Here is a 22,766-nt window from a genome sequence, read left to right as displayed (position 1 = left end):
ATAAGAGTAAGGAGATCTTACTCTTCTGATTCTGCAGGCACCAGGTATGTATGTGATGTTCATGCATACATGTAGACAAAAATCCTTCTTAACATAAATATAAAAATTAAGAAAAACATTTATAGGATTTTTATGCTAGATATGTACAGGACTTTTCATCATTCCTTAGAACTTTGATTGATTGATTGATTGATTGATTGATTTGAGATAGCGTTTCTTTGTGTAATAGTTCTGGCTGTCCTCCTGGAACTTGCTTTGTAGACCAGATCTGCTTGCCTCTGTCTCCCAAGTGCAGTACTACCACCCAGGTGATAAAATGCTCTTAACACAAGGAATTGAAGGGAAAAGGCTTTATTCTGGCTCACAGTTGAAGAGCTGCATCCATCCAGTAGGGGGATCAAGGCTGCAGGAACTTGAAGTAAGGGTATGGTCACATGAGGTACACAGTCAGAAAGCAGAGCTCTGAAGAAAGGCAGCTCAGCACTTTCCCTTAAGTCACTTTTGTCCTGTATTTTGTCACAGCAACGGGAAAAGCAATCAAGACAGTGTCAGATGCATACCAAGGGACAAAAGCACATTGAGGAAAACAGCAGCTTTTAAGTAAAATTTGGTCTCCAACAATGATCTAACTTGAAGACTTAACTTTATGATGGATTTATTATGATGTGACCCCACTATAAATGGAAGAACACCTAGATAGTAACAAATACCTCAGAAAAGTTGGTATGTACAATTGAATAGAAATAGGAGTGGGAATAAATGGGGAGATTAGACTGTTTTGAAATTTTTAAGTAATGTTTTTAGAGCATGGATAGGAAGAAGGGAGGGAGAAGCCAGTTGTTTTCATCTTAAAAAGCTGAACTCTAGAGCAAGGCATGCTGGCACACGCATTATTAGATCCCAGCATTTAGAAACAGCAGCAGATGGGTTTCTGTGAATTTGAGACAAGTCAGGGCTACAAAGAGTACAGAGAGAGACCTTAAAAAAAAAAAAAAGACATGCAGAAGAAGCTTTTGCCTAGAATACTGGATAACAAGAAGTTCTGAAGTTTGCATGTGGCATGGATGAGCGGAGTGAAATTCAGAAGGACAAGAATTAAAATTAGAAGACAAGGAACAGTGTTCAAAACTAGAGCAGGGAAGATTTTTAGTGATCAGTTGGTACATATAAAGAGACATTAGCAAAATAGAAAATAAAAAGTGAAAGGATCAAATTACATCACATAGCTCATGTTTGATAGTGTTCATAACCAATAACCAAGTACAGTGGCTCTATAATCTCAGCATTCCAAGGCTGAGGCAGGAGGAGAGTCAGGATTTTTAAGGCCAGCCTAGACTTCAAGGTAAGTTACAGGCAGACTGGGCTACAGAGAAAAACCTGTCTCAAACAAAACTGGTCGTATATGAACTAATGTGACAAAGCTATATTATTAAAGTAGGATGATGGGAATCAATAACATGTAGGGTGGAGAGAATCCACTTTTATATGCATTCTACTAGGTTTTTTAAATAAAAATTTTAATATGGTGATCATATATATTTTCAATTTATGAGACATAAGAGCTTTCCTGAACCACAGTCACTATAAGATAAAATCTGAAGACTATCATACTTTTCTACTTTTCCTAGTCCCTATATCATTTCCACCTAAAACTCTTGTTATTGATATATAGATAATACTTTTTGTGTGTGTTCTGGTATAGTCTCTTGGTAGTTGTGCCAGGATTCAAACCCAGGCCCTAAAACAGATCAGACAAACCCTCTATTCCAAGTAACATAACAAACTCTATCTACTATTCCTTTACAATCCAACTCAAGCCTACTCTAAGATTTATTTACTTATTATATATCCAGTGTTCTGCCCGCATGTACACCTGCAGGCCAGAAGAGGGCACCAGATCTCATTATAGATGTTTGTGAGCCACCATGTGGTTTCTGGAAATTGAACTCAGGACTTTTGGAAGAGCAGCCAGTGCTCTTAACCTCTGAGGCATTTCTCTAGCTCCTAAGCCTACTCTAATTATGCCCTCTTAAAATACTTAGTTATCTCCAGAGTCTTATCCTTTTTGTCTTTATAATCTGGTACCTAGTACTTTTCAAAATTTTATCTTTTTTTGAAAACAGGGTCTCATATGGCCTAGGCTGTCTTTTGTGTGTATATAGGTGGTTCTGTGCTGCAAATACTTAAACCTCTGATGAGACATCTTCCCAGTACCACATATATTAACTTTAAACTATATTTGTTTATTTATAATTATAACCAGAATTTGAAAATTGAAATGTGAAATTTCACTTAACATTTTATATAGGAAGAACATTTGTTTTGCTTTTTTAGTTATGTAAAAAACAGTTTCAGTATAGTGCCTCATTGCGAGCACACCTTATACGACATACAAGAAAAGATGCACCTACTTCATCTTCATCCAATTCCACATCTAATGAGGCATCAGGAGCATCATCTGAGAAGGGAAGAACCAAAAGAGAATTTATATGTTCTATATGTGGAAGGACATTACCTAAATTATACTCTCTTCGAATACATATGCTAAAGCACACAGGTGTAAAGCCACATGCATGCCAGGTAAGAGCCTATTTATTTATTTCATTATTTAAAGAAGATTGGAAATCAACTGCAGTGATGACATGGGTTGATAATGTATTCTCTGAAGTCATCTTTACTCTTGTTAAATGTTAGGGAAGTTTATTTTTGGTTCGTTGCCTACATTAAATATGAACACCTTTTGTAGTCTTTAATTTGTAGACTTTAACTTGAAGTCATTATTTGAAATGTTTTGGTGTCCATAGTACCTACTGGATGAGACTACCTATTCATCATCCCTTAGCCTTTAGTAGAAATTACCTGTAGTAAAAAAGAATGTATGGTATAAGCAAATACTGCTCAGAAAAAGTCCTACCTAAGCTATCTTTTTGTTGTTGCTGAGGATTTTGGGTAAGTAAAAGCCAAAACTCTTGGTTAAAGAATACTGTGATTATCCAGCTTTGGGCTGTTTGGAACATGGAACACCGATAGCCTTACATATGAACATGACAATCTATTTTTATTATCAGACAGTTGTGGAACCAGTATAGTTTTTTTTAGTTTTTTAAAACTTCATACATGAGCATTGTGTCTGTATCGCTCTGCCCCTGTCATGTCTCCAACTCTTTCTGTGCACCCCTCATCCATATTTGTGTGCCTCTGTTGTTACATTCATATATATGCATACATATGAATGGTCCATTTAAGTTTGCTCATATATACATGCATGTGTCTAGGGTGGATCTCTTGGGATTAGACATCATGTGGAAACTGGTCCCTGGAAGAGACTGATTCTCCTTCTCTTTGCAGCCATTGAACCCCATCCTCTATAGCCCCATAGTTCTTATTCTTTTTTATTTATTTATTTTTCTTATGTGCATTGGTGTGAAAATGTCAGATCCCTGCAACTGGATCTTCAGATAGTTTTGAGCTGCCTGCCATGTGGGTGCTGGGAATTGAACCTGGGGCCTCTGGAAGAGCAGTCAGTGCTCTTAACCACTGAGCCATCTGCCATCTCTCTAGCCCCTTGAACAGGGTCTTATGTAACCCAGGACGGCCTTCAGCTGGCTATATAGCCAAGGAGGGCCTGCTTTTCTATTCTTTTTTTTTTTAAACATTGAGATTTTTATTATATTTATTTATTTTTGAGACAGGGTTTCTCTGTAGCTTTGGAGCCTGTCCTGGAACTTATTCTTTTTTTTTTTTTTTTTTTTTTTTTTATTTTTTGGTTTTTTGAGACAGGGTTTCTCTGTAGCTTTGGAGCCCGTCCTGGAACTAGCTCTTGTAGACCAGGCTGGTCTCAAACTCACAGAGATCCGCCTGCCTCTGCCTCCCGAGTGCTGGGATTAAAGGCGTGCGCCACCACCGCCCGGCCTGGAACTTATTCTTATAGACCAGGCTGGCCTCGAACTCACAGAGATCCGCCTGCCTCTGCCTCCTGAGATACCCCATAGCTCTTCATGTAGTGGTGGGACCATATGGAATTTCCCCTGTCTATTTTTAGCTTGCCAGTTGATGCCATTGTGGAGGTACTTATATTGTTGACAGTTCACAGGTACAGCTTCCCTGACAGATGGACAAGACAGCATTTTAGAGCAGACATCATGTTCCTTTGGTGTTCAGATCCAGTCCTCCGGCTTTCTGAGTTTTTTCCCAAATTATATCAGTTGGACTTGGGAAATCCACAGTCCTTTACTCTCTTCATTTTGACCTATTTTGGATCTCTGTAATGATCATCTATTGTAGAAATAAAAATAATTATTTTAGAATAGTTAGCAAATACATTAATTTAACAATATGGCAGTAGAAGGGTCGGTCTCCTCTCAGCTCTATGATCTCTCTAGCCACAGGTCTGTTTAAGCATCTTACTACATGAAAATAGAATTCATTATAAGAACCATTCATCAATATTTAGTATTTATCAGCTCATGGGCTGTTTTATTTTTCTTGTTACTCGCTGTTTCTTTCTTCACTATCCCAATTATTTTTGAGGTCAAGCTCTAAGAATTGCTTCTTTGTAAGTTTAAACACTGTTAGTTTTAGCATCTGGTCTTCAGTGTAACACTACTCAAAATGTGTATACCATGGGGAATAAACACAGAGTTAAGAACGTGAAAGCTGGGCTGAAGAGATGGCTCAGCGGTTAAGAGCATTGCCTGCTCTTCCAAAGGTCCTGAGTTCAATTCCCAGCAACCACATGGTGGCTGACAACCATCTGTAATGAGGTCTGGTGCCCTCTTCTGGCCTGCAGGCATATATGTAGACAGAATATTGTATACATAATAAATAAATATTAAATAAAAAAGTTGTATTCTTAAAAAAAAAAGAACGTGAAAGCTTTCAGAGTTACTGACATTGCTACGTTTAATAAGATTTCCCTGATGGATTGGGGAAATTGAACATAGCCTATTCATCATCCAGAGTTTAAGAGGAACTGTTTTGTGTGATGTCTTGGGAAATGAGAAGGGCTTTCATGCCTCTTTAAGGGGTATATTTTGCTAGGCTGGCAAGGATAGCACAATGTTTTTCCCTACTATTGTGTGTATACTTTTGGGAAGATGGCAGTTGTACTGAATAAGAAAGGGAGTCAACTAGCTAAGATCCTTGGCTTCATCTTTGACATTGTCATTTTGCTAACTTTAATATAAGTCACAGTTTAATTATAACATTTCTATTTAATACTGGGATTTTTTTATACACTCTTCAAAAATAAAATCTTTTTTGTTTTGCTGTCTTAAATATTTCTGTGTTAGGTCTGTGGAAAAACTTTTATCTATAAGCATGGTCTAAAATTACATCAAAGTCTCCATCAGTCCCAAAAGCAGTTCCAGTGTGAACTGTGTGTCAAGTCATTTGTTACCAAACGGAGTCTCCAGGAACATATGAGTATTCACACAGGTAATTGTAAACATTATTGACATAGTTATAATATTTTTAATTTAGCATTATGTTGATTGGTTATACTATAATTATATCAGAACATTATATTCCCAGCACTTGGGACCATGAGGCAGGAGGATGATGAGTTCAGTGGGCTTCATAAAGGTTCTAGGCTAGTCTGGTCTACATAGCTGGGCCTTGTCTCAAATTTCTCTTTACCCCCAAGTTGAAGTAATTATATTAAGATGCTCATAAGTTAATGTGTGTAATCTTTTAGTTAGTGGTAAAATTTTAAAGTTTTCTTGAATATAATTTCTCAATTGTTTTATTTTTATAGAAATACTCTTTTTTAAAAATGTACTTAATTATTTTGTATGTGTTCATGAATGTGTATGTATGTGTGGCAGTTGAATGCTATGGCATGTGTGTGGAGGTCAGAGGACAACTTCCTCCATCATACGGGTTCCAGCAAGGGAAGTGAAGTTGAAAGGGGGGGTTAGCAACATGTGCTTTAGTCACTGAACCTCATGTACTTACGTTCAGATGTTCTGTAAAGCAATCGTGTAGGTGGCCGATGCTGCTGAACTTAGATTTAACCCAATAACTATTACAGTTCATAAATTATTCAGACATTGCACATTCTTACACTGTGGCCTGTACTAGTATCCTACTGTCCTGCAACCTGAGTTGGAACTGTAGATCAGGCAGGCCTAGAACTCAGAGATCCTCCTGCCTCAGCCTCTTAAGTCCTTGAATTAAAGGTGTGCACCACTGTGCCTCCCATAACTTCTAGAGTCATGGCGGTGACTCTATTCCTGGTCTCAATTTTGTTTCTGTCAACCTGTTCATAACAGTAACAGTTAGTCTCTGTCAGGGAGAGCCGAGCTGCCACACTAACTATAGGGTTCCATTCTGCATGGGATGGGAAGCACAGGAGGCTGGGCAGTGATGAAGGGAGCAGTGATAGCTTGGTAGGTAGACTAACACCTCCTTTGAATGACTTCCTGTTACCACTCTGCCCACCACTTCTCCATCGAGAGCTCCTGTCCTCTTTCCTCCTTTCTCTCCTATGAATGTTTTAAATACTGTGACTCAGCTCTCCCCTGCAAAGTATTTGTATCAGTGACAGAATACTATCACAGTATGTTGAGTATCTTGATAGTGCTGTAGTTTTGAAAGGAAATAGAAAATTAAATTTTTTCCAGGTTTTTGTAAAATGACAGTTTTTGGGTTCTCTAGTCTGGGTAAAATTTTAACTTCTGAAATGTAACAAATTATGTTAAAAAGGGCTTCTTACTAGATTTATAACATGGCTTTTCATTTTCTCACAGGAGAATCCAAATACTTTTGCTCAGTTTGTGGAAAGTCTTTTCACAGGGGCTCCGGACTTAGCAAGCACCTTAAAAAACACCAACCAAAGCCTGAAGTTCGAGGCTATCATTGTACTCAGTAAGTAGTTAATATGTGAAGTTAATTTCACTTATCTCACCTGGGTTTTTTGAATATTGTTTTTTTATAAGAAAATATTCAAAGATAACATTAACTGTAATGTCAGTTTACTGAGTGATCAGTCTACCTAGCTCTTACTGTTGGTTTGTTTTAAGAGTTTTTTTTAAAGAGATTGAAAGAGACTTTCCAAGGTGTCCTACCTAGGGGTGGAGACAGTAGGGGAAAAGTCTACCACCAGCCAGGCTCCTTTGTAGGGTTCCTTGAAACACTAACTGTTTCTCTTTCCTTACAATTCTTCTTCTCTGTTCACTTTCCAAAATTATCTTCTTCAAAATTGAAGTCAAATTCATAAAATGGAAAGTAGTCAGTCATCTTATGTCACATTGAGTAGGCTCCAGCTGCACCTGTTGGGTGCCCTGGCCTCTCCGGTTCATCTGGGGTCACCAAACGCTCGCATATTCTCAGATGACTGGCAAGGAACGCTTCTCCATTGAGAGCTCCTGTCCTCTTTCCTCCTTTCTCTGCTATAATGTTTTAAATACTGTGACTCAGCTCTCCCCCTCAAAGTATTTGTATCAGTGACAGAATACTATCACAGTATGTTGAGTATCTTGATAGTGCTGTAGTTTTGAAAGGAAATAGAAAATTAAATTTTTTCCAGGTTTTTGTAAAATGACAGTTTTTGGGTTCTCTAGTCTGGGTAAAATTTTAACTTCTGAAATGTAACAAATTATGTTAAAAAGGGCTTCTTACTAGATTTATAACATGGCTTTTCATTTTCTCACAGGAGAATCAGTTCACAGTGAGATTAAATCAACAACGTTTGACCCACCTTAAAAAAAAAAGATTTAAATTCACCTTAAAGGAAGTTTGTATTACGTTCATAGTTTTGTACAAATAGGATTACTAATTCTAGAATTCAGCATTGAGACTGACAGTTGCCAGCCATCCTAGTGCTCCCTCACAGGTTGCGCAGATTCAAGTCAGCCAGTGATAGCACAGGGCCTTTGCACATGTTTTCAGTCTTAGACGTCTGTGCCTTGTGTTTCCCAGAAAGAGATAATTTTCAAAGTTCTTATTCCCCAAAGCATCTCATTCTCATGCTTTTGGTATTTTTGTTTCTACAAGATGTATTCCTTGCCTCTAAGAAACACAGGCTAATGTATTTGGTTTTAAATGCTCTCAACAAACAACTCTACTCCAAGTATACAGTTTTGGGAGGGTTGGAGTATAAATAAAAGGCATAGAGTTAGCCAGTAATCATAGTTCTAGACTAGGCCTAGTGATGCATGCCCTTGGTCTCAACACTCAGGAGGCAGACTTAGATAAAACTCTGAGTTCAAGGTTAGCCTTTAGTCTACATAGTGAGTTTTAGGACAACCGAACTACATAGCAAGACCCTGTCTCTAAAAACATGAACAAAACAAAACAGTTCTTTAGATCCTTGTAGTACTAGGAATGCAGGCTATTGTGTTCAAGGCTGCTGCTAAGCTCTATGGAGCTAGGGTAAATTTAAAATCCCATAAAACTTTAGTTATGCAGCAATTGCTTTTTGTAAAGCTTTATTTTTATTGTATGTGTATGAGTGCTTACCTTCGTGTTTGTATATGCACCATGACTGCTCGGTTTGTGAAGAGGCCAGAAGATGTTGAATCTCATGGAACTGGAGTTAACAGATGATTGTGAGCCACTGTGTGGGTTTTGAGGATCAAATCTCTGAGTCCTCTGCAAGAGCAAGTGGTTTTAACTGCTGAGCCACCTCTCCAGCCATAGTAATTGTTGTTCTTGATTAATCATTTGCTGGCCATTATAGGTTTTGTTTTTGTTTTTTGTTTGTTTTTTGAGATAGGGTCTTTCTATTTAGTCCTGGCTTTCCTGAGTCACTCTTTTTTGGGGACAGGGTTTACTGGGTGAAGCTCTGGCTTACTTGGAACTCCTTTGGTAACTTCTTGACTTGCCTGGAACTCAAAAGAGATCTGCTTGCCTCCAGGATGCTGGAAGTAAAGGCATATGTTACCACACACGGATGCAATGTATACTTTTGATAAGTTCCTAAACTCTCCAATAAAGTTAGCCAATTGATTTAAGACATTAATGTTCGCTATTTCCTACCCTGCTGAATTTGCCAGTTTTACTACAGTTAGTCTTATTTTAGAGTAGAAATAGAGTTGGCCACAGTGGCACATGTCTGTATCCTGGTACTTGAACTGAGGCAGAGGCAGGAAAATTGCATGTTTGAGACATACTTGGTTTACAGAGTGAAACTCTGTTTCAAAACAAATGACCAAAATAATAGTAATAATAATAATAGTAATGATACCAGAAAATATACGATGGACTTTCTGTTTTGTTTTGTGTTTTATGAGACAGTCTTTTTTTTTAAAATATTTTCTTTATTATTTATTATGTGTACAGTGTTTTGCTTGCATGTACACCTGCAGGCCAGAAGAGGGCATCAGATCTCCATCATGTGGTTGCTGGGAATTGAACTCAGGAAGAGCAGTCAGTGAGCTTAACCTTTGAGCCATCTCTCCAGCCCGAGACACAGTCTTAATTAATAGCCTTGGCTGTCCTGAAACTTGCTATATAGACCAGGCTGGCCTTGAACTCACAGAGGTCTGCCTGCCTTTGTCCCTGAAATACTGGGACTAAAGGCATATGCCACTAGCACCTGGCCTTAGGTACAGTGTTTTTATCAATTTTGTTGTTATCTGTGAATGAAAACCCAACCGAACTGGTTTTAATGAAAAGTCATGTCTGGAGGTCTGAGTGGTTGGTTAAGTTGGATTCAGATTCATTAGTATCTGGTTTCTCTCAGGCTCCATATGGACAAAGTCTGGCAGTGGTTTCAGCTTCTCATCCTCTCAACTTCCAAATTGTCAAGATTCTTTTCTGGTAGTTCCTGTAAAAGTCCCGAGTTTCACTCTGATTGGATCAAGTTAAGTCATTTAGCATCCCTAAGCTGATTGCTGCTACCAAGGGAATGCTGTTACTGTTACTGATTAGGCCTGAATCATTGCTTCGTTCCTAGTGTCAATGATAAAGCCTACCTTCCTAACATGAACAAAAGAGGAAGGGGATGAAGGGGTTTCAAAGAGAGGGATAAGGAGAGGTGGACAATAAACTCACTTTGGTAACTTGGGAGCCTTGCATGATTCCTTCTCAAGCATTTTGAGTATTCTAAAAAGAATTTAAATCTTGCATCCTTGATGCAAGATTGAAAAAATAGATCTCTCAAAAAAAAATAGATCTCTCTCTCTGATGTTTTAAATTTGGAATAATTTTGTGAAGCTTCAAAAACTTAATATAGTGAATTCTTGGAGACTTGTTTTAAAGATGGTCCAATTGGTTAACTAAACTTTATTACAGATGTGAAAAAAGTTTCTTTGAAGCTAGAGATCTGCGCCAACATATGAACAAACATCTTGGTGTGAAGCCATTTCGGTGCCAATATTGTGACAAGTGCTACAGCTGGAAGAAAGATTGGTATTCCCACGTCAAGTCCCATTCTGTCACTGAACCTTACAGGTGAGTCAGTCTGAGAAGTATCTAAACTCATTGAGATATACACACTTCAGTTGATTCTTATGGCCTTATTACTTAAGAGAAAACTAATTTGGGCCTTTTCTATTTTAGGTGTAATATATGTGGCAAAGAATTTTATGAGAAAGCTTTATTCAGAAGACACGTAAAGAAAGCCACCCATGGGAAGAAAGGAAGAGCAAAGCAAAACCTGGAACGGGTGTGTGATCAGTGTGGAAGAAAATTCACTCAGCTGAGAGAGTATAGGAGACACATGAACAACCATGAAGGTAATGCATATTTATCCTGCTAGAAGAGGGCCAATGAGCATTCTTTTTTTTAGGGGCCATGCTGATCTTCTCTGTATCTTTCCAATTTTAATATATGTGCTGCCAAAGCGAGCACATGGAGCATCATCATTTGTCAGTGTTTTATCAGCTCTTTGTAGATTAAGCCCGTATCTTGAGATTGAAGTGATGCTGAATTTGAAACTTATTTGGAGACTCTTATCCTAGGATTGTAAGATTGCAGTTAAAGGATAAATAAAATCATGGCAAACTTAGTTGTTCATAAGTAACTCTATTATGTGAGAATGCTTTTAGAAAAATTATAGTGCAAAATCTTGGTTAGTCCATTGAGAATTATTTGATGCTAACTAAAAGATTATAGTAATAAAAGTGAAATGGTTGTGGACATACTTGAAAAACATTTGCAAATTATTTTCATATATATTAGAATTTGGAACCTTATCCCATATACCCTCTTTTCTTTTTCTTTTTTGATAGGAGTTAAGCCCTTTGAGTGCTTAACATGTGGAGTAGCTTGGGCTGATGCCAGATCACTAAAACGTCATGTCCGAACACATACTGGTGAACGGCCCTATGTGTGTCCTGTGTGTAGCGAAGCCTACATAGATGCTCGAACACTTCGTAAACATATGACTAAATTCCACAGAGACTATGTGCCTTGCAAAATTATGCTAGAAAAAGACACTCTGCAGTTTCATAACCAAGGAACTCAAGTGGAACATGCTGTCAGCATCTTAACTGCAGACATGCAAGAGCAAGAAAGCACTGGGCCTCAAGAACTTGAGACTGTGGTGGTGACAGGAGAAACTATGGAAGTTCTTGAAGCAGTTGCAGCTACTGAAGAGTGTCCATCAGTATCTACCCTTTCTGACCAAAGTATTATGCAAGTGGTTAACTATGTGTTGGCACAACAGCAAGGACAGAAGCTGTCTGAAGTTGCAGAAGCCATTCAGACGGTTGAAGTAGAAGTGGCACATATGCCGGAAGCAGAGTGAGTACTGCAGCCACAGGAGACGACTCCCTTGAGCTCACAGAGCGTGTGTTTACAGTTATGTCACTACCCATGTAGACTTACTTCATATGTGAAACTGGGCTGTTGGTGGCATTACTAAACTTGTCTGGCCAGTGAGTTCTCTAGGAAAGTCCACTTTCTGTAAAGAAACTGAAAACAGAAATTTGTTGGATGGGATGTAGTTGATCATGGTATGCCTTCTATGAATGAATGTTTATAAATATACAAAATTTAAAGATGTGCAGTTTCATATTTTGACATTATTTTATTACATATTTTGAATGTAAGAGGCTGCACGGTTAGCTTTTCTTCTGTTCTATTCTCAAAATACAGAGGTTCTGTAACTAGTTGTGGATTTAAAAAATTCTAATATAAAGCATATCCATAAGATGCATAAGTATATTATATTTTAAAATGCTTTAGATCTATGATTCTTGACTTACTATTTATTTTAACTGCTTCTAAGTCAGAGAATCTAGTCTGTCTTGAAGCACTTGAGTTCTGTGTTGTAATCAAGTTTGCATAATTTATTTATTTGTATGGGGACTCAAATGCAAAGCTAATTTTACAATACCATTAAAATGCATGAGATGTCTATTAAAGCCTTACTATACTATCTCTTCAAGGCAAGTAATTGGCCATGAGAAAAGAGTACTGTTATTAAACACTGTTGATGGGAAGTTTCTGCTTGATAACATTGGACTATAAATGGAAAAAGATCAAAACTGATTATTTTGCTGAAGAACGAACAAGTTATCGAAGAAGTTATGTTTGGTATGTTTTAGCTTTTGTATCATGTTTGTTTAAATTTGTTGAAAGATTTCATCTATAGTGACTATGGATGCTGTATAATTGTTAGATAATTTCAAAATGTTTAAAATTCTCAATTCAGCCCTCATTATACTGTGTTACACAAAAAAAAAGTTGATTATGGTACTATCAAATTGCTGGACATATTTTGAAAAGTTACCTTAAAACTAAATTATATTCATTCATGTGTTTGATTTTTTGTTTTAATTTCTCACCTTTCTGAGTTGTCAGATTCAGATTTTGAAAATAACTATGGGGAGATGGCCACATTTCTCTCTAGAAAACTATTGTTCAAGCTATAATTGTTAAAATTAAGCTTTTAGATATTAGAAGCTTTCTTAAAATATAAAATTAAGATATAAACAGATCATATGTAAATCATTCCTAAAGCACAAGAAATGAATGTGCCTTGATGTACATATATAATATTAAGATGCTTAATCCAGTTTACTTTAAAAAAAATGGCTTTAAGGTTAAGGAGTAAATGTTATAGCCCTGCATGCATTTTCTTGCATATGTAATGTGTGCATTTGCAAATTTGTTGTTGTTTTAATAGCTATGTGGCTTTCAGTCTTAAAAGTGAATCTGTATACAGCCTACAACTTCATATAGGCTATTCACTGGTCATTTACATCAGTTATTGAAAAAGTATTTCGATGCAATTAAAATTTGAAATTGTCGTTTATGTTCTGTTTTCACCATTGTTGTTAGATTTAGTTAAATGTATAAGATCATTAATGTATATCAGAAATATATAAATAAAAGATGTTCAATCTTGTTAAAAGCAAAGCTTTAGAGTTGACCTTGACATCATTTCAATCTATATCAGATAATATATTTAACGTGTTGTTGTAAAGGGTGAGGAAATTATTTTTGTAGGTGTGGTCTATGCACATGCCCTTAGGTATTTGTGCAAGTGTGGAAGCCAGAGGCCAACCTTATCTGGTGCCTTCCTTTATTGTTCTCTACTTTACTTTTTGTTTATTACCTACACTTTTAAATTTGTGTGTGTTTGCATGTATCTGTATGTATGTGAGCACATACATGTGGAGATCTGAGGACAGCTTGTAGGAATGGGTTCTCTTCCTCTCAGCATGTGGGTCCCAAAGATTGAACTCAAGTCATTAGTCTTTGTGGTACGTGCCTTTACTAAAGAGTCATCTTGTTTGCCCTCCACCTTATTTTCTTGAAAATATGTCACTAAACCTGGAGCTTGCTGTTTTTACCTAGACTGCTTGACCTGGAATCTGCATATATGCTCATGCCTCACCCCTCTCTAGCACTCCTATAACAACAGATGAGCATGCCCAGATGTTATGTGTGCTCTGGGAACCCAAACCCAGTCCTTCTGCTTACACAGTAAACATTTTACACACACCCCCAAACCATCTTTGAGTTACTCTGACTTTGAGGCTAGCCTAGTGTACAGAGTAAGTAAGTTCCAGGACACACAATGAAGGGTAGAGTTGTGTGTTATAATTAGGTTAGGTGCTGATGCTTAGCCATCAGTTAAGCGCTCATACTCTCATGCGAAGGACCTGAGTACCAGCTGTCCACATCAGGCAGCTCTTGACCTGTAACTACAGTTCCCAAGAAATCTGAGCAATCTGGTCTCCTGGGGCTTGGGAACATGAATGCCCATGCACAAACCCATATAGACACATATACATAAATAAAAATAATAAAAGCTGGGTGGTGGTGGCGTACACCTTTAATCCAGGCACTTTGGAGGCAGAGGCAGGTGGATCTCTGTGAGTTCAAGGCCAACCTGTTCTACAAGAGCTAGTTCCAGGATAGGCTCCAAAAGCTACAGAGAAACCCTGTCTCAAAAAAAAATAAACAAAAATAATAAAAAATGATCTTAAAAATTGCACAGAAAAATTAAGGCGCTTCCAAAACTTCAGCAGTGTTTGTTTTGTGATCTTTGTGGATTTGCTTATTTTTAATGTGTGTGTATGTGCCTTTGGGAGCCAGAAGATGTTGTAGGTGGCTATCTGCCCATCTGTCCAAAATGGGTTCTGGGAAACACACTGCCAAAGTGCTCTTTTGGTTTTTCAAGACAGGGTTTCTCTGTAGCCTTGGAGCCTGTCCTGGAACTAGCTCTTGTAGCTCAGGCTGGCCTTAAACACACAGAGATCTGCCTGCCTCTGCCTCCCAAGTGCTGAGATTAAAGGCATGCACCACCACTGCCCGGCCTTCCCAAAGTGCTCTTAAGCACTAAAACCATCACTCTGCTTTTTGGTTTTTTTTTTTGTTGTTGTTGTTGTTGTTGTTGTTGATACAGGTGTCCCAAGGTAGTATCCACTGACAGACCAGGCAAACTGGTGTTGAGCCTGTATGTAATGATACATTATGGAAGAGTGTATTCTACCTGTAGTGATTCTGTTTAGAAGCATACATTGTTTTATTGTCAGATGAATTGTCTCTTGACCAAATCTGAGTATTTGAAGAGATACCTTTAGTTTTTCTTTTTGAGACTGGGTCTCCTGTAGCCCAGAGTGGTCTCGAACTCAACATGTAGTTAAGCATAAGCTTGAATTTCTGATGGTCTTGTCTCCACATCACTAGTATTGGGATTACAGACATGGACCACAGTGTACCCAGTTTATGTGGCGCCTGGGGATCAAAGCCAGTTCCTCACACATCCTAAGCAGTTCTATCAACTGAGCCCCACACCCCAGCCTTTCTGTTACTGCTGCTATTACAGTGATTTGGATCACTGATATTAGTGAAGTAATACTGTAGGATAATGCTTTTGTACACTGTAAAGATTTGTCACTCATATTGGTTTAATAAAACGCTGATTGGCCCTTAACCAGGCAGGAAATATAGGCGAGGCCACCAGATTAAGAATTCTGGAAAGGAAAGGCCAGAAGCAGTTGCCACCCAGATGCAGAGGAAGCAAGATAAGAATGCTGCACTGCTAAAAGGTACCAAGCCATATGGCTAATGCAGACAAGAATGATGGGTTAAATTGTAAGAGTTAATAATAAGCCTGAGCTAATAGGCCAATCAGTTTATAATTAATATACACCTCTGTGTGTTTCTTTGGAACTGAATGGCTGCAGGGGACCAAGCAGGACAGAAACTTCCATCTACAAAGTAATGCTTCTATTGTCAGTAGAAATAAATCCTCTAACATATTTGTGCATCCATGTGTGTTTGTAGCCCAGGCTGGTCTTGCACTCACATTTTTGCTTCAGCCTCTTGAGTGTTGGGATAACAAGTACGAAGGAGTCACTTTAACATGTGTTCTCTGTCTACTTATTTCAAAGGGCAGTGGCTGCAGAATTTCTCCAGGTTACTTCTGAATGTGAAGCCATTTTTCTCTCTAGAGTTTACTGTTTGGTTTTATTTAATATAATGTATATGAGGATTTTACCTGTGTATATCTATGTACCCCTTTTTTATCTGATGCCCATGAAGGCCAGAAGAGGGAGCTGAATCTTCTGGAACTGCAATTAAAGATAATTGTGAGCTGCCCTGTGGGTGCTGGGAATTGAACTTGGGTCCCCTATAAGAACAGCTAGTGTTCCTAACCATTGAGCCGTCTCTACCAACACACTTGTTGTAAACTCTATACATGTGTCCTGTTCATAATCCTATCAAACTTTGGAATTTTTTTTCTTTTCTTTTTCTTTTTGGTTTTTCGAGACAGGGTTTCTCTGTAGCTTTGGAGCCTGTCCTGGAACTAGCTCTTGTAGACCAGGCTGGCCTCGAAGTCACAGAGATCTGCCTGCTTCTGCCTCGAGTGCTGGGATTAAAGGTGTGCGCTACCACTGCCCAGCAACTTGGAATTTCTTAACAGGTCTTCTATCGTGCATATAAAGTTAGCCCTCAACTATGCTGAAAGATAGATTTATTAACAAATATATTGAAATGTGTGAAGGTATTTAAAATATTTTCAACGTACCATTATTTTTGTTGCTTTGTCTATTTTCTCAAGTTTTGGAGTTTGTTGCTACTTTTGTTGGACTTTTCCCAAGGGATGTGAGCTCTTCTCCATCAGGATCTGCTCTATTTTGATTATTTTCCTGTTATGAAGCATTCATGCTCAATCTTGATCAGGAACGCAACATTTAAGTTGTAGCCTTAATGCTGGAGAAATGATTCAGCTGTGAAGACCACTGCCTGCTGCAAAGGACCAGGGTTCAGTTCCATGCAAGCACAAGGCACCAGGCACCTTGCAACCATCTGTAAAATCAGTTCCAGAGGACCTAGTGTCTTCTTGAGGCTTCTCTGAGTATCAGGTGCACAGACATATATGGATGCAAAACACCCATACATGAAAAGAAAATAAAAAGTTGTAGCCTTTGGAAGATGATGACTAGGTCATTAAGGCTGTAGTGTAAAACGGCCAGCCAAAGAAACTGACCCTGACCCTGAAACCAGAGCCAGTGAAAGAAATACACTTTAGTCCTGAAACTAGAACCAAAGAAACACACCTTGACCCTGAAGCCAGAGCCAAAGAAACACACTTCTGGTCCTGGAAGCAGAGCCAATGAAAACACACCAATCCTGAAATCAGAGCCAAAGAAATAAATCAATCTCTGAGCTTGTCCAAGATCAGGGGCTTGAAATTTGGCCAATTCCCAACCCAAATAATCTGGAAAAACTCCACCCCTAAGCAGTCATATAAGCCCTGTGCTGTTCAGTTGGCAGAGGCATTCACTCTCTTGGATTCCTCCCTCCCAAATAAATCTCTTGAATGAGTTTTGGCTGAAGAATCTCCTTAGGGGAATGGAGCAGAGCAGCTGCTGGGAAACTCTTAGCAGAGTGAAGCAGCACTCAGCTGTAACAGCTCTGAGAGAGGAGCAGGATTGCCACATCCTGTGGGGGACTATTCCCCGCAGGAGCCCAGTTTCAGGGATAGCCTGACTCCCAACAGTCAGGACACCTTTCTCCTCATAAGTATCCAGGACACCTTCCATTCTCAGCTGTAGATATACCAGATATACCCTCATCTCCCGACAGGACACCTTCCATTCTCAGCTGTAGATATACCAGATATACCCTCATCTCCCGACAGGACACCTTCCATTCTCAGCTGTAGATATAATAGATATACCCTCATCTCCCGACAGGACACCTTCCATTCTCAGCTGTAGATATAATAGATATACCCTCATCTCCCGACAGGACACCTTCCATTCTCAGCTGTAGATATAATAGATATACCCTCATCTCCCGACAGGACACCTTCCATTCTCAGCTGTAGATATACCAGATATACCCTCATCTCCCGACAGGACACCTTCCATTCTCAGCTGTAGATATACCAGATATACCCTCATCTCCCGACAGGACACCTTCCATTCTCAGCTGTAGATATACCAGATATACCCTCATCTCCCGACAGGACACCTTTCTCCTCTCAGCTGTAGGTAGGTATTCAGGATACCTTCCCTTCAGAGCTACAGGTATAGCCTGAAACTTTCCCTCCAGAGCTGTAACACTTGCAAAGGCTCCCCCTCCAAGAAGTAAATTAGTGCTGTAACAGGGCTAGGGTTTGTTTGTTTGCTCTTCTGCCTCCTGATCTGGGAGAGAATGTTCTATATTCTTATTACACTATCTATAAATTACCATTCTGTTTTAGTAGCACAGGGTCATACCTTCGAGAGCCTGTTACCCCAATGCCAAAGATTGGTCCTTCCTGGTCAGTCCGCTTATCTGCTGGGTTGCTCAAGGAACTATTTTATAATAACTCCACAGTATATGACCTCCTAGTGAGCAACTGCAATTTATTTTTTTTAAATATTTATTTATTTATATATTTATTCTTTAGCAGTGTGAGGTCAGGTTCACTGTCATTTAATGTTGGTGAATGTTTTTCGCTGGTTTACACTTTGAGTGAAGAAGTGCTGTTCACTGTCTTCTATGACCCATGGCACACACCTTTAGTCCCCTCAGGCAGATCTCTGTGAGTTCTAGTTGGTCTACATAGTGAGTTCTAGGACAAGCAGGGCTTGCTGATTCCAAGTACTGTTTTTCTGTTGTTATTGTTGTTTTTTTCAAGACAGGGTTTCCCTGTGTGTAGCCCTGGATGTCCTGGAACTTACTCTGGAGACCAGAGTGACCTTGAACTCACTGAGATCCACCTGCCTCTACTCTCAAGTGCTGGGATTATACCCAGCTTGTTTCTTCAAAGTTTTTAATTTTGTATGTGTGTGACTACCACAGCTATAGCTGTGCTCACACAAGGATAGGCTTTTACTCAAATTGTTATTCAGCTTTGTTCTTTTTCCATCTCTGATCATCAACGTACTCATAGTTTTATGGTAATTTTGACATCTGATAGAGTAGGTTCTGCTTTTGGGGGGGGGGGGTTGTTCTTGAGACACTAGTAGCTCTCCCTGGCTGGCTTGGAACTCACTATGCAAATAGACCCTGTTGGCCTTGAACTTAGAGATTCCCCCCACCATCTCTGCCTCCCAAGTGTTGGTATTGATGTCCTACACCACAATGCTTGTCTATAAATACAATTGCAGAATTTTTTCATTTTTTTGAGACAGGGTTTCTCTGTAGCTTTGGATCCTGTCCTGGAACTAACTCTTGTAGACCAAGCTGGCCTTGAACTCATGGCGATTCACCTGCCTCTGCCTCCTGAGTGCTGGGATTAAAGGTGTTCACCACCACGACCCAGCTTAAGTTGATTTTTTAAAAAGATTTATTATGTATATAGTGTTCTCCCTGCATATATGCCTGAATGCCAGAAGAGGGCACCAGATCTCATTGCAGACAGTTGTCAGCCATGCAGTTGCTGGGAATTGAACTCAGGTCCTCTGGAAGAACAGTCAGTGCTTTCAACCTCTGAGCCATCTATCTGCCATCTATCCAGCCCATAAACTGAATTTTTTTTGAATTTCATTATTTATGTGTATGAATGTTTTGCTTGAATGTATGTTGTATATCAAGCATGCCTGGTAAGAGCGCATCGGATCCTCTTGGAGTTACAGACAGTTTTAAGCCTCCATGTGTTCTGAGAATCAAAGCCAGGCCCATGGAAGAGCAGCCAGTGCTCTTAACCACTGAGGTAACTCTCCAGTCCCATTTTCTTTCTTTCTTTCTTTCTTTCTTTCTTTCTTTCTTTTTTTTTTATGCAATGCAGGATTTTTGCCTCCCTAGCTGGCCTTGAACTCACAAATATCTGCCTACCTCTCCCTCCTGAATTACTAGAATTAAAGGAGTATACCACCAGGCTTGGGGAAAAGAAGTTTCTTATTTCTTAAATCTGTTTTTTTTTTAAAGATTTATTTATTAAGCATACAATGTACTGCTGGCGAGGAAGGCACCAGATCTCATTACGGATGGTTGTGAGCCACCATGTGGTTGCTGGGAATTGAACTCGGGACCTCTGGAAGAGCAACCGGTGCTCTTACCCTCTGAGCCATCTCTCCAGCCCCCTTTCCTAAATCTGTTAACATATCTTCATTTATCTGGACTACCTTTAATTCCTCTCAGTAGTTAATTTTATAAATAATGTAAGTTTAATGGATACTGTAAATAAAATGTCCTCAGGAGACAGAGGAAGGTGAATCTCTTGTGAGTTCAAGGCCAGCCTGAATTCCAGAACAGCTAGAGTGGTTACACAGAGAAAGCCTGGGACACATCTCTGAAAAACAGAAAACCAAGGTTTTCTTATGTAACATTTCCTTATGTAACATTGTACACAGATTGGGCACACTTAATCCTACTATTTAGGAGGCAGAGGCAGGGGAATCTCTGCAAGTTGGAGGCCAACCTAGTCTACCCAGCAAGTTTTAAGTCAGGACTACATAAAGACACTGTCTCAAAAAACAAAACAAACCAAGAAATTCATACAATTTTGGTGATGTTTTGCTTTTGCTCTAACGAAGTGTGCCTGCAGATCAAAGGATGGAGCTAGCCACTAGTTAACGACAGAGGTCTGGAGGTCTGTATAAACAGAAGTGATATGGCTAGGTGAGAGAGGAAGAAAAGCAAGAGGAGACAAGAGCTCGGCCCATATTTCAGCTGAAGAGTTAGCAAGGTAAGAGAGAGTTGGCTGTGGCTTGCTCCTTTGTCTCTCTGATGATCTTTTAGCATTTACCCCATATCTGGCTCCAGTTTTTATTATTTTTTCTTTATTAAGACCAATTAGAGCCGACTGTGGTGGCACACGCCGGTAGGATTTGTTGAAGGAGGTAGAGGCAGGAGAATCACGAGTTCGAGGCCAGCCTGGTCTACAAAAGAAAAAAAAAAGGCCAATTAGAACTCATGCTACACAGAAGAACACTGGCTGTTCAGTTAGTAGAGTGCTTGCCTAGTATGCATACAATTCCCAGGCAGTCTCTACCATTGGATAAAAGCAATGCACTGTGATCACATCACTGAGCAGGTAGGGGTAGGAAGCTCAGGAGTTCAATGTCACTGTTAGGATGGCTAGACCACCGTGTGACGGTGAGCTGTTATTTTTATTTATTTATTTTTTTTTTGGTTTTTCGAGACAGGGTTTCTCTGTGGTTTTGGAGCCTGTCCTGGAACTAGCTCTTGTAGACCAGGCTGGTTTCGAACTCACAGAGATCCGCCTGCCTCTGCCTCCCAAGTGCTGGGATTAAAGGCGTGCGCCACCACCGCCCTGCTTGAGCTGTTATTTTTTAAATGCAGTGTAAAAGCTAACTCGGTTCATGAAATAACCAGGCTAGCTTAAAGGATAAACAATTATATTTTTATTTATTAGAAGGGGAAACTTACGCCACAGGAACATAAAGTCCAGGCTCAACTCGGTTGCAGCAGGACCACAGAGACCACCTGGTCCATGCATGTGGTTTTCTCTCTGGGTCCCAGCCTCATCCGCTTAAGGATGATTGGTTAACAAAGCTTCCCCCATCAATGCAGAGTTCGTTTTTTGTGTGTGTGGTAATTAGGTGGATGGCTATTGTGATTGTGCCTCAAGGCCATTGCTCACAGTTCTCAAATCTGTTCAGGTAAACCCTAGCTCGGATTCACTTTATAAAGACACCTCTATTCTAAACAACATACAACGGAATTATACAGCGAAAGAAACTATAACAACAGTACTATTTCTAACTAATGATAGATTCTCCAGAGGATGGAGAGCTACATTCCATCAGAGATCTTACACATAGAGCTTGGGCCACATTTCCAACATCTGTTTTTATTGCAATGAGCAGCTCTTCCCTACAGCCACCCTTTCTTAATTTTGACAGTGACCATAACCACCTCCTGACCAAAATAGACCCTTGTGACCCAGTGTGGTCTAACATCTGTCTAGTCAGGGATAATGCTGAGCTGTCAATACTCCTGCTTCCACCTCCCAAGTTCTGGGATTCCAGGTACGCATTACTAACAGTGCTGCGCTTGCTGCACTGCGGATCAAACCCAGAGCTTTGTGTATACTAGGCAAACACTTTCCCAACTGAGCTGTCTCTAGTCTCTGCCCAAAGACGATACATTTTTCTCTTATTATCTAATTCAGTTGTCCGTTTCCCTAACCCAAGGATAGTTCTCTTCCTACATTTGACACCTCTGCTACACCAGAAGTTTCTTAGCTTGAGTCCTGTAAGTGAATGTTTTGCACGAGTGTATCTATTGTATCTCATGCATGCCTGGAGCTGGCACAGGCCAGAAGAGCACATCAGATCCCCTTGGAGTTAGAGACAGTTTTGAGGCTCCAAATGGGTGCTGGGAATCAGACCCAGTTCCCATGAATGAGCAAACCAGTGCTCTTAACCACTGAGCTATCTCTCCAGTCCCATTTTCTTTGAGAAGGAAAATTAAGCCTTTGGCAGAACTCAACATTCATTCTTGACAAAAGCATTAATTTAAAATCAATTGCGATTTCAGCAGGACAAAGTGTTTTATCTTAGTAATTTAAAACATTCCTGAAAGACAAAAGCCAATTTTCCTTAATACCCCTATTAAATTACATAATATACTCAAAATAAGTCTGTGTAAACTTTGAAAAATGAAAACCCTGGAAAATTGGGGTGAGTTTATCTTTTTTTTTTTTTTTAAATATTTATTTATTTATTATGTATACAATATTCTGTCAGTGTGTATGCCTGCAGGCCAGAAGACCCCATTACAGATGGTTGTGAGCCACCATGTGGTTGCTGGGAATTGAACTCAGGACCCTTGGAAGAGCAGGCAATGCTCTTAACCTCTGAGCCATCTCTCCAGCCCTATCTTTAACCTCAGTGTATTTAATTTCTATCAAAAGGCAACAAAAAAGAATTCAGCAAGGGCACAACTACTGTACTTTAATG

The 22,766-nt window shown here is 39.3% G+C and overlaps 1 protein-coding gene and 1 pseudogene across 2 annotated transcripts in view; one reads left to right on the top strand and one right to left on the bottom strand.

Annotated features, from left to right (window-relative positions):
* Zbtb11 (zinc finger and BTB domain containing 11) overlaps positions 1–13,308 on the top strand; it is a 29,406-nt gene extending 16,098 nt beyond the window's left edge. Inside the window, exons 6-12 of one of the 2 annotated variants that reach the window (XM_041673017.1) lie at positions 2,335–2,580; positions 5,292–5,436; positions 6,750–6,867; positions 10,237–10,395; positions 10,504–10,679; positions 11,175–11,688; positions 12,336–13,308. In XM_041673017.1, the coding sequence (XP_041528951.1) occupies positions 2,335–2,580; positions 5,292–5,436; positions 6,750–6,867; positions 10,237–10,395; positions 10,504–10,679; positions 11,175–11,688; positions 12,336–12,417 (1,440 nt within the window). In that variant the 3' untranslated portion in view covers positions 12,418–13,308. Of the gene's footprint in view, positions 1–2,334; positions 2,581–5,291; positions 5,437–6,749; positions 6,868–10,236; positions 10,396–10,503; positions 10,680–11,174 lie in introns of both variants that reach the window. The other variant, XM_041673019.1, reaches the window with a different exon arrangement.
* On the bottom strand, positions 10,731–10,794 carry LOC121462085 (annotated as a pseudogene).
* Positions 13,309–22,766: the final 9,458 nt, after the last annotated feature.

The sequence above is a fragment of the Microtus oregoni genome, unplaced genomic scaffold, assembly GCF_018167655.1.
Source record: "Microtus oregoni isolate MIOR12 unplaced genomic scaffold, Mior012 000023F_ref0000262, whole genome shotgun sequence".
Lineage (NCBI taxonomy): Eukaryota > Metazoa > Chordata > Mammalia > Rodentia > Cricetidae > Microtus > Microtus oregoni.
The sequence above is the reverse complement of the archived record's forward strand: the minus strand, read 5'-3'. Positions and strand labels throughout refer to the sequence as shown.